Source organism: Dromiciops gliroides, chromosome 2, assembly GCF_019393635.1.
Source record: "Dromiciops gliroides isolate mDroGli1 chromosome 2, mDroGli1.pri, whole genome shotgun sequence".
Taxonomy (NCBI): Eukaryota; Metazoa; Chordata; class Mammalia; order Microbiotheria; family Microbiotheriidae; genus Dromiciops; species Dromiciops gliroides.
In genome coordinates, this window is record NC_057862.1 from 309,891,308 (window position 1) to 309,905,389 (window position 14,082).

The 14,082-nt window shown below is 41.4% G+C and overlaps 1 protein-coding gene across 12 annotated transcripts in view; it reads left to right on the top strand.

Annotated features, from left to right (window-relative positions):
* Positions 1-14,082, top strand: part of LOC122740813 (protocadherin alpha-C2-like) — a 275,331-nt gene that overhangs the window by 230,123 nt on the left and 31,126 nt on the right. For all 12 annotated transcript variants that reach the window (XM_043983557.1, XM_043983556.1, XM_043983555.1 and 9 more), the window contains exon 3: positions 563-651. In XM_043983557.1, coding sequence (XP_043839492.1) covers positions 563-651 — 89 coding nt within the window. The remainder of the gene's footprint in view (positions 1-562; positions 652-14,082) is intronic.

A 14,082-nucleotide genomic window follows, 5' to 3' on the forward strand; every position in this document is an offset into this window, starting at 1 on the left:
GGCCTCATGAGGCAGGTCCCACTCTGATCAGCATGGGAACTTGACCTGCTCTGTTTCTGAACTAGGCCAGTTCATCCCTCCTTAAGCAACCTGGTGCCTATATCACCCCACTCACCTGGGACTTACCATGTTAATACTGAACTTGCTGTAGATACTCCACTGGCATAGCCAACTGAAGTTGAGAATCCTGAGCTCAATACAACCACCCGTCTCAGCTTCCCAGTAGCTAGGATTATAGGTGTACAGCACCACAGCTAGCTCTAGTGTTTCCTTTTAACAGGATAAATGTGTCATAGCATTAATGAAAATACAAATTTCTGTAAAGGTAATGTTTTTAATGATATGAATAACTCTAGCAGAGATGTTGTAAAAGAAGTAGATAAACCAGCCCTGATTCTGTATCCTATGTAGAATAGTTACATGACAATTGTTTTAGCCTGAGCATGAGGAAACCCTATTAGCTGCAGTGCTGCCCCCATGCTTTGGAAAGATTTCTAAATGTAGAGGAGGATCTTGAAAGTAATTATCTAAATATTGTATGTGTGTGTGTGTGTTTCCTCAGTTCTGTGCACCTGGAGGAAGCAGGCATCCTTCGAGCAGGGCCAGGAGGGCCTGATCAACAGTGGCCAACAGTGTCCAGTGCAACACCTGGTGAGCTACTGGATTCTCTTCTTTCTTGGGTTGTGGGGAGTGTGGAGATGATCCTCTCTTGGGACAGGAGGAAACTGACTGTACCTCTTTTTCTCTACAACAAGAGTTCTTAACCTATGGTCTATGGATCTGTTAAAAAATTTTAGAAGTGTGTTTCAGGGGGCAGCTAAGTGGCGCAGTAGATAGAGCACTGGCCCTGGATTCAGGAGTACTGAGTTCAAATCTGACCTCAGACACTTAACACTTCCTAGCTGTGTGACCCTGGGCAAGTCACTTAACCCCAATTGCCTCCCTAAAAAAAAAAAAAAAAAGAAGTGTGTTTCAGGGGCAGCTAGGTGATGCAGTAGATAAAGCACTGGCCCTGAATTCAGGAGGACCTGGGTTCAAATTCGACCTCAGGCACTGTGTTCCCGGGCAAGTCACTTAACCCTCATTGCCCTGCAAAAACAAACAAACAAAAACAAAAAACAAAAAAAGAAGTGTATTTCAGTATAATCAGTTCCTTTGCAATCCTATGTTTGTTATTGTATGCATTTAAAAACATTATCCTTAGAAGGGATCCATAGGCTTCACCGGACTGCCAGACGGGTCCATGATACAAAAAAGGCTAAGGACCCCTTCTCTATGGAGACATCATTTCTTTCTGGTCTTATTGCTGAGGCCCAGCTTTCTTCATCTCATACTAGTCTTTTTTTCAGAACCAACTCTAGTCCTGAGTGGTTATGCATAGTGAACTAGCATATTATCCTCCATACTTAGGGTTCAAACTGCTGTGGAATTTGAGTTGTTTGTCTAGTTGAAGGGATGAGTTGCAATAATGTGTCCACATACTCTCACTTTGAGCAACGACATCACTTTATTTTCAGGGTGTTTGAAGAGGATTAGAGGTACAAACTGGGGCCACTGAACAGAGGAAAGTTAATTAGCCCTTATCAGGGCTGTGACCTTGGTTCCATTAGCTCACTCTCCAACCTACTGTGCTAATCAGCCACAGACATTCAGTGATTTATAGTCCTAGGAGTGGCAGCATTGAGGGTGGTCCAAGGGGGAATGATGAAACCAAAGCTCTAAGCCTAACATAAAACAGTCATCCTGCTATGCCACACTTCCTTTCTACCCTGAAAATGATTTAAAAGAAATTATTTCCTTGAGAAGCCTGGAAACAAATAGTTTTGCTATTTCAAATGCAAAGAATTGGGGGAAATGAAAGGTTCAAACATGAAAAATTATCAAGATGATGTAAGTGTACATGCAAAATACTCTTTCCAAAAATAATCAAGTACCTTTCAAATTGCTATCAGGCTATGAAAGTGAGAGACATAGCCAAGTCACCATCTTTGGCAGCTTTGAGGCTTTTGTTGATTATAATTGCATCAGTCTGCATTCCCCATTTATGAATACTGCACAATTCAACTAAAAGTCACATTTGAAAAATAAAAAAGTGCAACCCAGGGCAATTCATTGGAGTGATAATACTGCCAGATGGCAAGAGGAAAAATGAAAAGTGATTTCATTGACAAATCGACTAACACAAACCATCATGTTAGAGTAGATAAACTAAATGAAAGAAATATTTGACTTCCAAAGAGTTGGGGGTGGTGTGGGGAGGAGAGCAGTGGAAGACCTAGATCTGGCTCTTTAAAATTCTAAATTAGGGGAGCAAAATGAAGTCTTATTTTGCCGTTCAGAATTTCAAAAGGACAAATTCATCTCATGTCAAGATTTCCCTTGGTCATTCTTGTAGAGGTATTTCAGGTCAGCCCCCTAAATAAGGAACCAAATTGGAATCCTTACAAAGCCTTTCAGTATGACCTTTGAAAGGTCACTTTCGCTTTTTATTTCTCTAACAATTGGCCATGGAGGAATAATATAAGGTCAAGCTTAAGGCGGATTGATATATGTTCATATTTAAAGATACAATATAAACCTACAATGGATTATGTAAGCCACAGCCCAGACCATGAAGTCCTTGAGAACAGAAGCTGGTTTTTTGCCTTTATTTGTAACCCCACACTTAATACAATGCCTAGAACACAGAAAGTGCTTAATAAATGAATTTTGACTAGCCCAGAATAAAAGCTCTATATTTAAATGGACTGGCTTCAGTCTGGAGGGGGTGGGGATTCCTACTGAGTGTACTCACTCTATTTCACTCGTGACCACATACAGGGTTTCCCCTGAGAACAGCAGAATCTGATTCATATTTGATTCTCCACAACAAAGTAAAAGGGTCCTTAGTTCCCATGCAATACCTCAGGTAAGTGAAAGAGAAAATACTACATAGGCTTTATTCAACCGACAAAATGTAAAAGACTAATACTTAAGCCAGCACATAGGCAAGATGACTTCTTCTGTCTGTAGGGAATTCTTCAAGGGCCAATACAATTTCTTTCTTTCTTTTTTTTTCTTTGTCATTTTTTTTGGCAGGCAGTGAGGGTTAAGTGACTTGCCCAGGGTCACACAGCAAGTAAGTGTCAAGTGTTTGAGGTCAGATTTGAACTCAGGTCCTCCTGAATCCAGGGCTGGTGCTTTATCCACTGTGCCACCTAGCTGCCCCAATAAAATGTCTAAATTTATAATACCACCCCAGGGTTGAAGGTCTCTTCCCATAGCAAAAGGAAAGTGATTGGGTTAACTAGAGTTGAGAAACCCTAGGGGCAGCTAGGTGGTACAGTGGGTAAAGCACCCGCCCTGGATCCAGGAGGACCTGAGTTCAAATCTGGCATCAGACATTTGACTCTTACTAGCTGTGTGACCCTGGAGAAGTCACTTAACCCTCATTGCCCCACAAAATATATATATATATATAAAATATTAGATATGAGTTGAGAAACCCTCCTCTCTAGTCAGAACAACCCTTTCCCAGAGACATACATACTCAGCTTCAGATATGGAACGTGCTTCTGTCTATAAACAGTCATTTCCTTTCCACAGACCTACACAATCCATATATCTCACAGTACCACGGAAAGACAATGACCAGATTTGCATCTCCACACTGTGACTCTGTCCCCTGCTATTCCTTAGCATCACCTCCTGCTTGGCCAGGATTTCCCCTGCTGGGTTCTAGAAACTTCACCTATGGACTGGGAACTCTACTACAGATGTTTTTCTGGAGCATTAGTAACTTGGAGAGGTCCCATGGCTCTTGAGACTGCCCTCCAGGGAACCGAGTCTATATATGTTCAAATGTCTTTTTTTTTTAGTGAGGCAATTGGAGTTAAGTGACTTGCCCAGGGTCACACAGCTGGTAAGTGTTAAGTGTCTGAGGCTGGATTTGAACTCAGGTCCTCCTGACTCCAGGGCCGGTGCTCTATCCGTTCAAATGTCTTTTAAGGGTCAAGTCTAAGACTTCAAGTCCACAAATGAGCTGAGTATCCATCAATAGCTAGTACTTATAGTACTTTATATAGTGCTTTAAGGTTTGCAAGGTGCTTTAAAAGCATTCTCTCATTTTAAATTCACTGCCATGCTAGGAAATAGGTGCTATTATTATCCCCATTTTATAGATGAGGAAGATGAAATAGACAGGTGTTGAATTACTTCCCTGGGGCCATAAAGTTAAGAGGTCTTTGAGACTAGATTTGAACTCAAGTCCAGGTCCTGAACAGTTAAATGTCCTCAATGTACCTTTTTCTTTTTTTCAAGTAGTTTTGTTTGTTTTGTTTTGTTTTGTTTTTGCTGGTCAATAAGGGTGAAGTGACTTGCCCAGAGTCACACAGTTACTAAGTGTCAAGTGTCTGAGGCTGGATTTGAACTCAGGTCCTCCTGAATCCAGGGCTGATGCTTTATCCACTTTGCCACCTAGCTGCCCCCTCAATGTACCTTTAATGGGATAAACTGGGACCAGGCAGGAAATCCACAAATTATAAAGAAGTTAATCTTGTCAGAGGAAATCTCATACCTTGTTAAGAAGCTACTGGGAGTGCCAAAGATTATTTTAACTATGCAGTACTTTACCCCTTATAGAGGGAAACACCATCACTTCCTGAAGTTTTTGCCAAGAGGACCCAGGATAATGCCTGGGTGTACCTATTACAACTCTTCAATATTTTTTCAACCCCAGGCCCTCTTTCAGATTTGTGAAAGTCCATAAAACTTTTGGGGGGGGGGGAATATAAGTGAGGATAGTCCCTCTGTGTCTTCATGACAGTAGGCAGTAGCCTATTTGTTTCCTGATTTATGTACATCCCTTGCATGGGAATGGCCATCTGATAGCTACAGCAACTTTCCTTACTGTCCAGCTGTGACTGCCTATCCAGATGTGGGGACTAGAAGTATATATTTTATGTTGTCTGAAGAAGAAAAAATGCTAGATAATATAAAGCATTGTTTCCTTGCCAAATTGGATTAGTTATTTTTTTTAGACCCTTTGCCTGGCTTAACTAGCTGGGCTTAATTCGGAGTTGATTGAAGTTTACTTCCAACATGTCTTCCCAGGTGTCTGAGCCCAGTAGTGTGCTCATGCCTGGCCTAGAGTAACTCATTAGTGCAGTTATCTTCCATATGTGTAGCAGCTGTGGCAGAAGAGATGCTGAGCATCCTTTGGATGTGGCCACATTGCCACATGCTCCCTGATGTTGTTTTTTTTCCACTGATTCATTCTGTTTGCTTTGTCACTAAACTGCTCATTTAATTTCACAGTCCACAAAAGCCTCAGCTATGAGTGCTTCACTCTGGTGGGATCAATGGGAACATCATGAGGTGATGTTTTCAGAGGGATGAACAAGTCAGGCATTAAATAAGCAAATCCTGGGTTTCTGGCTCCTGCCTCCAGCTGGGCATCTGGATCAACAGATCTGGACCCCAGACTTCTCTAAAAGGGACCAGGGAGAGTGAGGAAATTAGACAAATATCGATCGCATAGAATGTAGTTAAACTGGGTCTTCTGATCTTTGCTGGAGGTGGGAAAGGAGGGGGAATGTAGGGTCAAAGAGTCAATGATGTAAATTCCAATTGCCTTTGAATTTCCTGAGCGGGGTTTAAGTAGAGCCCTCCTGTTGTTGAGTTCCTCCAGGCAAATCCTAGAGATTATAAAAAGCCTGCTGAGAGGGAGCAGGCTCAGTCTCAGGGGTAAAGGTAGCAGTTTTACTTTCTCTTTGTTTCCTCTCTTTTCTTTGTGCATTTCAATTGTTTCAAGTGGTAAACATGGATTATGGATAGACAATTCAGATTATTTTCTTTAAACTACAGCACCTCCTTAGAAAGGGAGACTGGGGAGCACTGAGCATTTTTCATTGTCTCCATAGGAAAAGCAAGGGCTTTTAAGGTAATATTATATGTAGTCTGTTGAGCTAGTCCCCAGGGACTCTTGGACTGAGCAGTGAAAGAAAAATGGAACCCAAGCATGCTGCAGAAGGGCACGGATCATAGATTAAGAACTGAAAGGTCCTTCAGAAGTTATCTATGCAGTCCAACTCCTCTGTTTACAGATTAGGAAACTGAGGTTCAGAATGGTTGTGAGTGTCTTAAGGTTTCTTAGGATGTATGTAGCAGAACCAGAGAGGTTGATGGCCCTGTGGTGTCCAGCTGAGAGCTCCATTTAGCATAGCAGGAAAGAAACCATTTTAGACCACTAGTTATTATTCTTTTAGAAAGGAGGGATGAAAAGTTCATCCTTTGTCCAAAGTGTTAGATTTTCTTTTGTAGTCAGGGGCCTGGGACTCAGTTTATCTGGACAGGCTTGAAATGAAGACTCCTTCAAAATCTATTATTGTTTTTTCTTTTCTTTTTCTTTTTTTTGCGAGGCAATGAGGGTTAAGTGACTTGCCCAGGGTCACACAGCTAGTAAGTGTCAAGTGTCTGAGGTCGGATTTGAACTCAGGACCTTCTGAATCCAAGGCCAATATCGTGCCACCTAGCTGCCCTGAAAATCTATTATTGTGATTGAAAAAAGAAGAAATACTTACATGTTAGCTTTCTTTTCCTCTTTTTGTTTATTTGCTTCTGTGTGAGGGCAGGGAAGAAGGCATAATATTGGGGATGGATGTAGATGTAGAGCCTTGTTTTTCTGACAGGTTCTGTGATTTCACTGTAACTTAGGGATCCTGACTCCACCCACAAAGCCACCTCTCCATGGAGACCCAGGTTTAGGATGCCTTGAGCTTCTAAATATTCCATGGAAAAGTACAGTAGCTCTTCAGCATCTTTTTTCATAAGGTCTTACCAAATTAATTTTGCAGTTCCATTGGTTAGTGCTGCCTCAGTCCCATATCAGAAGATTAATAAAACCCTTCATCCATCCATCCCATCCTCTCTTGCCATTGCCCTGGTAATGACAGGGCAGTAAAAAAAAAATACTTATACATTTCCCAAACAAAGCAAAACAAAATCCAACCCATCTAAGGTTGTTTGTGGGAGGGGGTTACTCTAAATCCTGTTTTCTAAGCTATCCTATACCAGACTGATAGTTTGCTTTATAGAGAAGTGCTTGCTTGCCTTTTTATTCTGTAATAAATAAGGAGCTACATGGGAATTACAGGGTTCAGTTTTTCATCCTAGTCCACAGAACCTAATAATGAAACTTAGTTGACATTTGAAAAGAAACATCAACAACAAACATCAATTAAGTACCTAATGTATGCAGGGGGAAACTAAATGGTGGAGTGAATAGAGAGCTGGGCCTGGAGTCAAGAAGACTAATCTTCCTAAATTTAAATCTGCTCTCATACATTTACTTGCTGTGTGACCCTGAGCAAGTCACTTAAGTTGGTTTACCTCAGTTTCCTCATCTGTAAAATGAGCTGGAGAAAGAAATGTCAAACCATTTCAGTATCTTTGACAAGAAAACCCCAAATGGTGTCATGAAGAGTAGGATATGACTAAAATGACTGAATAACAAAAAATGTGTTGGGAAACTCATGATAGATACTAAGAGGAGGAGGCCTGGATACAACATTTAGATAAGACATGTCACTTCTCTTATGATGTTCACAGCCTACTATGGGGATATGATACCTACACAAAACCATGATAATACAATTATATGATAATTGCATTAGAAGGTTATAAAAATAAGTGATAAGGGGGGAAGCTAGATGGCGCAGTGGATAAAGCACCAGCCCTGGATTCAGGAGGACCTGAGTTCAAATCCGACCTCAGACACTTGACACTTACTAGCTGTGTGACCCTGGGCAAATCACTTAACCCCCATTGTCCTACAAAAAAAAGTGATAAGGAATGGCTGAGCGGGAAGTTTGCTATTGACTGGGCACATAATGGGGGATGGCATTTTTGTAGGTCTTGAAAGGATAGACATTCAACAGACAAAAATGGAGAACAAAGGAATTCCAGGTATGGGGAATGACTTGAACAAAGTCATTAAACATGAAATCATGATCTGAGGGGAGGGGGAAGGTCTGAAAGGGAGAGTCAGAAAATGTTTTTTTGACTAGAGTGTGTAGTATGAGGAGAGAAATGATATGAGGCAAGGCTAGAAAGGTGGGCTTGGGCCAGATTGTGGAGGGATTTTGAATGTCAGACAAAGAGTTTCCACTTATTAGGTACTTATTAGGAAGTCACTGAAGATTCTTGAGGAGTTAAGTGACATCACCAACTCTCTCTCGATGACCGATTATTTTGTAGTAATATGAAGGATGTAGTAAAAGGGGAAGAGAATAGAGGCAGAAAGATTTTCCAGGCAGTTTTTTGCAATAGTCCAGGTAAGTATAAATGAGGGCCCCTTTTAGAAGGTGGTCACGATAGGAACAGAGAAGAGAGGATGGATGTGAGGATTGTTACAGAAGAAGAATCAATAGGACTTTTAAATGGTTGGATATGAAAGGTGGAATTAAAGGAAGGAGGAATAAAACAATGTAAGGTTATATACATGGGAGAAAAAGGAGAATGATTCCAGGCACTATGGAGAGAAAGTGTAGAGTCAGAATGAAAAAATGGGACTAGCAGGGACATATAATAACCTCTCTTTGGGACATATTGTTAAGGGGCTAAAATTCTAGCTAAACTGTCTAAAATATCTAATGAGTGGTCGCCGATAAATTATAAGCTTTAGCAAGAGTTAGACTTTTAAGCATTTATTAAGGAGAATAAGAATTTGGTAAAGAGAGAGAAAAAGGCCTAGATTCCTATCTATTAAAGGGAGAGCACATTTCTAGCTCCCTTCTCCACCAGAGTCCAGAGGAAAGAGAGCGAGACCGAGCGCCAGTCTCTTCCTTCCTCCTCCCACTAGTCCGCGTCACTTCCTGATGCCAAAGAAAAGACTCCTGGTCTTGCCCTCAAAGACCTTCGCTTCATGGGCAGAACTCTTCTACAGTAAGTCTCCAGCAGGTGGCGTTATTCCAATCGTTACAATATTTAGTTTAAACTATTGGGGATGCAGTTAGGTCAGAGGGTAGCCTGCAGGCCAAATCTATGTCTGTTTTTGTTTGTGCATAAAATGTAAAAAACCATTCTTAGCTTGTGGGCCATACAAAAACAGGTACTCAGCTCGATTTGGCTCCCAGACTTGTAGTTGCTGACTTTTGGTCTCGGTCAAGATGTCCAGGAAACAATTATTTGCAGGTGTGGAACTTGAACGAGAGACCCTTTGGTGGTAATAGTTGGAACTAAACTAGTGAATGAGATTCTCTACAAATCTGTAAAAAGTGCATAGGGCAGACCCTTGAAGAACACCTGCATTAAGGGATTAAGAAGAGTATGAAATGTCAGCAGAGAATACACTGCAGAGAAAATATGGTCAGAGAAATAGAAGAACAAGGAGAACATGGTGTCTCTATCCAGCAAGAGGGAATGAATAAAGGTGGAAGAGAATTTGAGAATAAAGACTGAAGCAAGGCCATTAGATTTAGTAAAGAACTTTGGTGATCTTTCAGGAGTTTCAGTAAACTGGTAGGTGGGCAAATACATTGCAAGGGGTAAAGCAGAGAGAGTAGTGAAAAAGTGGAAACACTGGATATAGTCAATTTATTTCAAGAAGTTAGCAGTGAAGGGGAAAAGCCATATGGAACAGGTGATGAATGGTACAGAAGATTCAAGGGAAGACTCTGGGGGAATTAGACAGACCCAAACAGGAGTTTGGTCAAATGGGAAGGAGCCAGTGTTAATGGAGACATAATAGAGGTATGGAAGGCAGCTAGGTGTCAAAGTAGATAGAGTACTGGGCCTGGAATCAGGAAGACCTGAGTTCAAATATAACCTCACACACTTAATAGGTGTGTGACCTTGGGCAAGTCACTTAAACCTGCTTGCCTCAGCTTCTTTATCTGTAAAATAAGCTGGAGGAGATGTCAAACCATTCCATTTTTTTTTGTTTGCTTGTCTTTGTTTTTGTTTTTGCAGGGCAATGAGGGTTAAGTGACTTGCCCAGGGTCACACAGCTAGTTAAGTGTCAAGTATCTGAGGCTGGATTTGAACTCAGGTCCCCCTGAATCCAAGGCCAGTGCTTTATCCACTGCACACCTAGCTGTCCCCCATTCCAGTATTTTTGACAAGAAAACCCCAGATGGGTTCATGAAGAGTCAGACGTGACTGAAATGACTGAATAATAGTAGCATGAGAAAGGAATGTGGCTTCTGTAGTAAGGTCCTTGAGGAGATGGGGGGGTGAGATCAACTTCATAGGTTAAGGGATTAGCCTTAATTATGAGCAGGCAACCTCTCCTGTGGTTAAAAAAAAAAAAGGAGGAGGGAATGTTACTACTGGAAAGTTATGAGGAATGGAGGAGAGAAGTTGGGGAAACTTATGCCAGATAGCCTCTTATTGACTTATTGAAATAGTTCAGGTAGCCTGTGGTGTATTGTGTGGGTGACAAGACAGGGGCAGGGGAGATATGATTTGGGATGAGAAGACAGAATAAAAAGTTTGGAACAGTCACTTAAAGGAATGGGGTGGTGAACTGATAAAAAACAAAGCAGAAGGGGCAGCTAGGTGGTGCAGTGGATAGAACACTGGCCCTGGAGTCAGGAGGACCTGAGTTCAAATCTGACCTCAGACGCTTAACACTTACTAGCTGTGTGACCCTGGGCAAGTCACTTAACCCCTATTGCCTCACTTAAAAAAACAAAAAACAAAACCCAAAACAAAGCAAAAGAATTATTGAAAGTCCAGCTGAAGCTGTGTACCATGAATTCATAGCATGGAACTCTTGTTTTGAAGGGGACTCAAAGCCACCTCAGGCCTCAGCCTTTAGACACGGGGAGAAGCAGCTGGCCTGTTCTCAAGGGGACTCTAAATTAGCTCAGAAGTCAAGCCTCAGTAAATGGAAGCAGAGGCAGGAGGATGGGTGGTGGGACTGATACTCCTGAGGACTCAGAGAACAGGAGCTGAATGCCTACTATAGGGAAATCTCCTGGGCATGTGTGCCTAATCCTCTGGTATCTTGGGACTAGATTCTGGGATGAGTTTGGATTCTAACTTCAGCCCAGCCTCTGGAGATCTAATCACCACCTTATTCTTCCTCAGCTACTGAATAGGAGCTCAGAACAATGAAACCCAAGTCCTCTGAGAGTCAGTCAGGGAAAAACTATGGACTATGGGTAGTACATATCATCTAATGATCCTCCATTCTATTGTAGACAAATTCCCAGTTCCTGATCCTCTTTTCTCCATGTTTAACAGTCAGTGTTCTCTGAGACAAAAATCTATTGCCTCTCCTATCCTTAAACATATTATATTATGTATAATATATAGATGTAGACATACAGATATATGGGGGAAGAAACATGTATTAAGCACCTACTATGTGCCTGGTACTGTGCTAAGCATTTTAGAAATATTGTCTCATTTCATCATCACAACAAGCCTGCAAGGTAGGTATTATTATTATCCCCATAGACTCTAGACCCAGGGCTCTACAGCATCTTATTTTTTGTCTTCACTGTGAACTCCAATCCTCTCATTCCTCCCTCTTCTTCCAGTCCGTCTCTCCTGCTTTGTCTTTCCTCCTTTCATATTCTTGACCCTAATTAATCAGCTACATTTAAATACCTGGCTTGATTATTGTATCACCAGTCATGCCTCACCAAACCAAACGCCAAGGATTGTCCCAACCTTCCCCTCCTCACCATTTCTGGAGAAACTTACACAACTGTGTAATAACTGGATTCACTACAAATTTACATCATCTAATCTCAATTAGTCCCTTAGTGCAATATGTTAATTCTTCCTTGATTGACACTATCATCTTTTCCTCAGAGGCGATTACAACCCTTCTCTCTTTTCAAACACCAACCCCCCCCCACCCCCTTACTTTGCCTTCTTCTTTATTGAGACAATAGAGGCCATACCTGGTGAGCTCCTTCTTTCCTCATACCCAATACGTCAAAATCCCTGTTCATCATCTCTATTCTCTCCTCCTTTATTCTAATCTCTAGTGAAAAGGCGCTGCTTGTGCTCTTATTCCCATACCTTTGGAATCGTGAACCCTTGATCATTCTCTCTCTAATCTTCAATTTATCCATGTCCACCAGCTCCTATTCCATTCCTATAAATATTTTAAAAATAAAAGCATTTTATTATTTTCCAGTTACATGTAGACTGGTCCTATAAATATTAGCAAGTCTTCCACATCCTTAAAAACCCTTTTATTTGATTTTGTATGGTATCCTGCCATACTCTTGTGCTATTATACCATATCTTGTTTCCCCTCTTTGACAGCCAATCTCTTAGAGATAATAACAAGCCTAGGGGCAGCTAGGTGGCACAATGGATAAAGCACCGGCCCTGGATTCAGGAGGACCTGAGTTCAAATCCAGCCTCAGACACTTGACACTTACTAGCTGTGTGAACCTGGGCAAGTCACTTAACCCTCATTGCCCCTCCCCCCCCAAAAAAAAAGGAAAAAAAAGAGATAACAAAAAAAGAACATTTATAGAGTACTTTAAAAGATTTGCAAAGCACTTTACAAATATTTCATTTTATCTCTACAGCAACTTGTGAGGTAGGTGCTATTATTATCCTCATTTTACAGATAAGAGAACTGAGATAGAAGTTAAATGAATCGTCCAGTGTCATATAGTTAGTAATTGTCTGATGTCACATTTAAACTTCCTGACTCAAAGTCCTGAGCTCTGTCTGCTATGTCACCTATTACATCCATTGCCTCTATTTTCTCACCTCCCACTCTCTTCAAGATTTCTTGTGATCTGATTTCTGCATCCTGTTCAAATGAAAATGCTCTCTCCGAGGTCACTAATGATTTTAGACTGCTAAACACGATGGCCTTTTCTCAATCTATGTTCTCTTTGAACTCTCTATGGCTTTGAACATCGTCAAATACCCTCTACTCCTTTACTGTTTTTCCCTTGACTTCAATACCATGATTCTTTTTTGTTTCTTCCCTATCTCTCTCTCCTTTTCCTATCATGGTTCTCAGTAATCCTTCACTGGATTACTCTACTGCCTTCTAAGGTTTGGCCACCCACCATGGGTTTGTTCTGGGAGTTGATCCCTTTCTACAGTCTTCCTTTGGTGATCTCATCAGTCCTCATTTGCTTAAGTGTCATCTCTATGCATACAACTCCTGAATTTATGTTTCCAGTTCTAATTTCTCTCCCAAACTTCAGTTCTGTTTTTCCAACAGCCTGGTGGATTTCCAGCTGGATATCCAGCTGGCATCTCTAACCCAGTTGGCCTAACATGGAATTCATTACATTTTACCTCCAAACCATCTCTCCTTCACATTTTGCAATTTTTGTTGTTAAAACCACCATTTGGGGCAGCTAGGTGGCGCAGTGGATAGAGCACCAGCCCTGGAATCAGGAGTACCCGAGTTCAAGTCCGGCCTCAGACACTTAACACTTACTAGCTGTGTGACCCTGGGCAAGTCGCTTAACCCCAATTGCCTCACTAAAAAAACCAAAAAAAAAAAACCCCAAAAAACCCAACCAAACAGCAACAACAACAAAAACAACCCACCATTCTTTCAGTCACCCAGGTTTCTTAGTCATTCTTGACTCTTCCCTTTTTCTCAAGCCCCATATCCAATCAATTGCGGAAACCATGTTAATCCTATTTCCACAGCATCTCTTGTCTCTGTCTCCTCCTTTCCATTCACATAAACTCTATAGTAGTTCTTGCCCTCATCACAACTCTCTGAGATGGCAAGAGCCTTCCAATTGGTCTCCCTCCCTCCAGCCTGTCACCTTATAAATTCACCCTCCACAAAGTTTCCAAGTTGGTATCCATAAAACACAAATCTGTTTGTATCTATCATCTCCTCTCTCAGAAGTCTTTACTGATTCCCTATAGCCTCTAGCATAAAATGTGAACTTATCATCCTGGCATTTAAAGCTCTGTGCAATATGATGTCTGTGCAATACTCCCCTTTATATACTTTCCATTCCAAAGTGGCCTGTATATAACATCCTATCTCTTGCCTCCATAAAATTGTACAAGTGGTTCTGTACTTCTGGAATGTACTTAGTCCTCACCTCTGCTTTATAGAGTCCCCTTCTTTCAAAACACACATCAGAC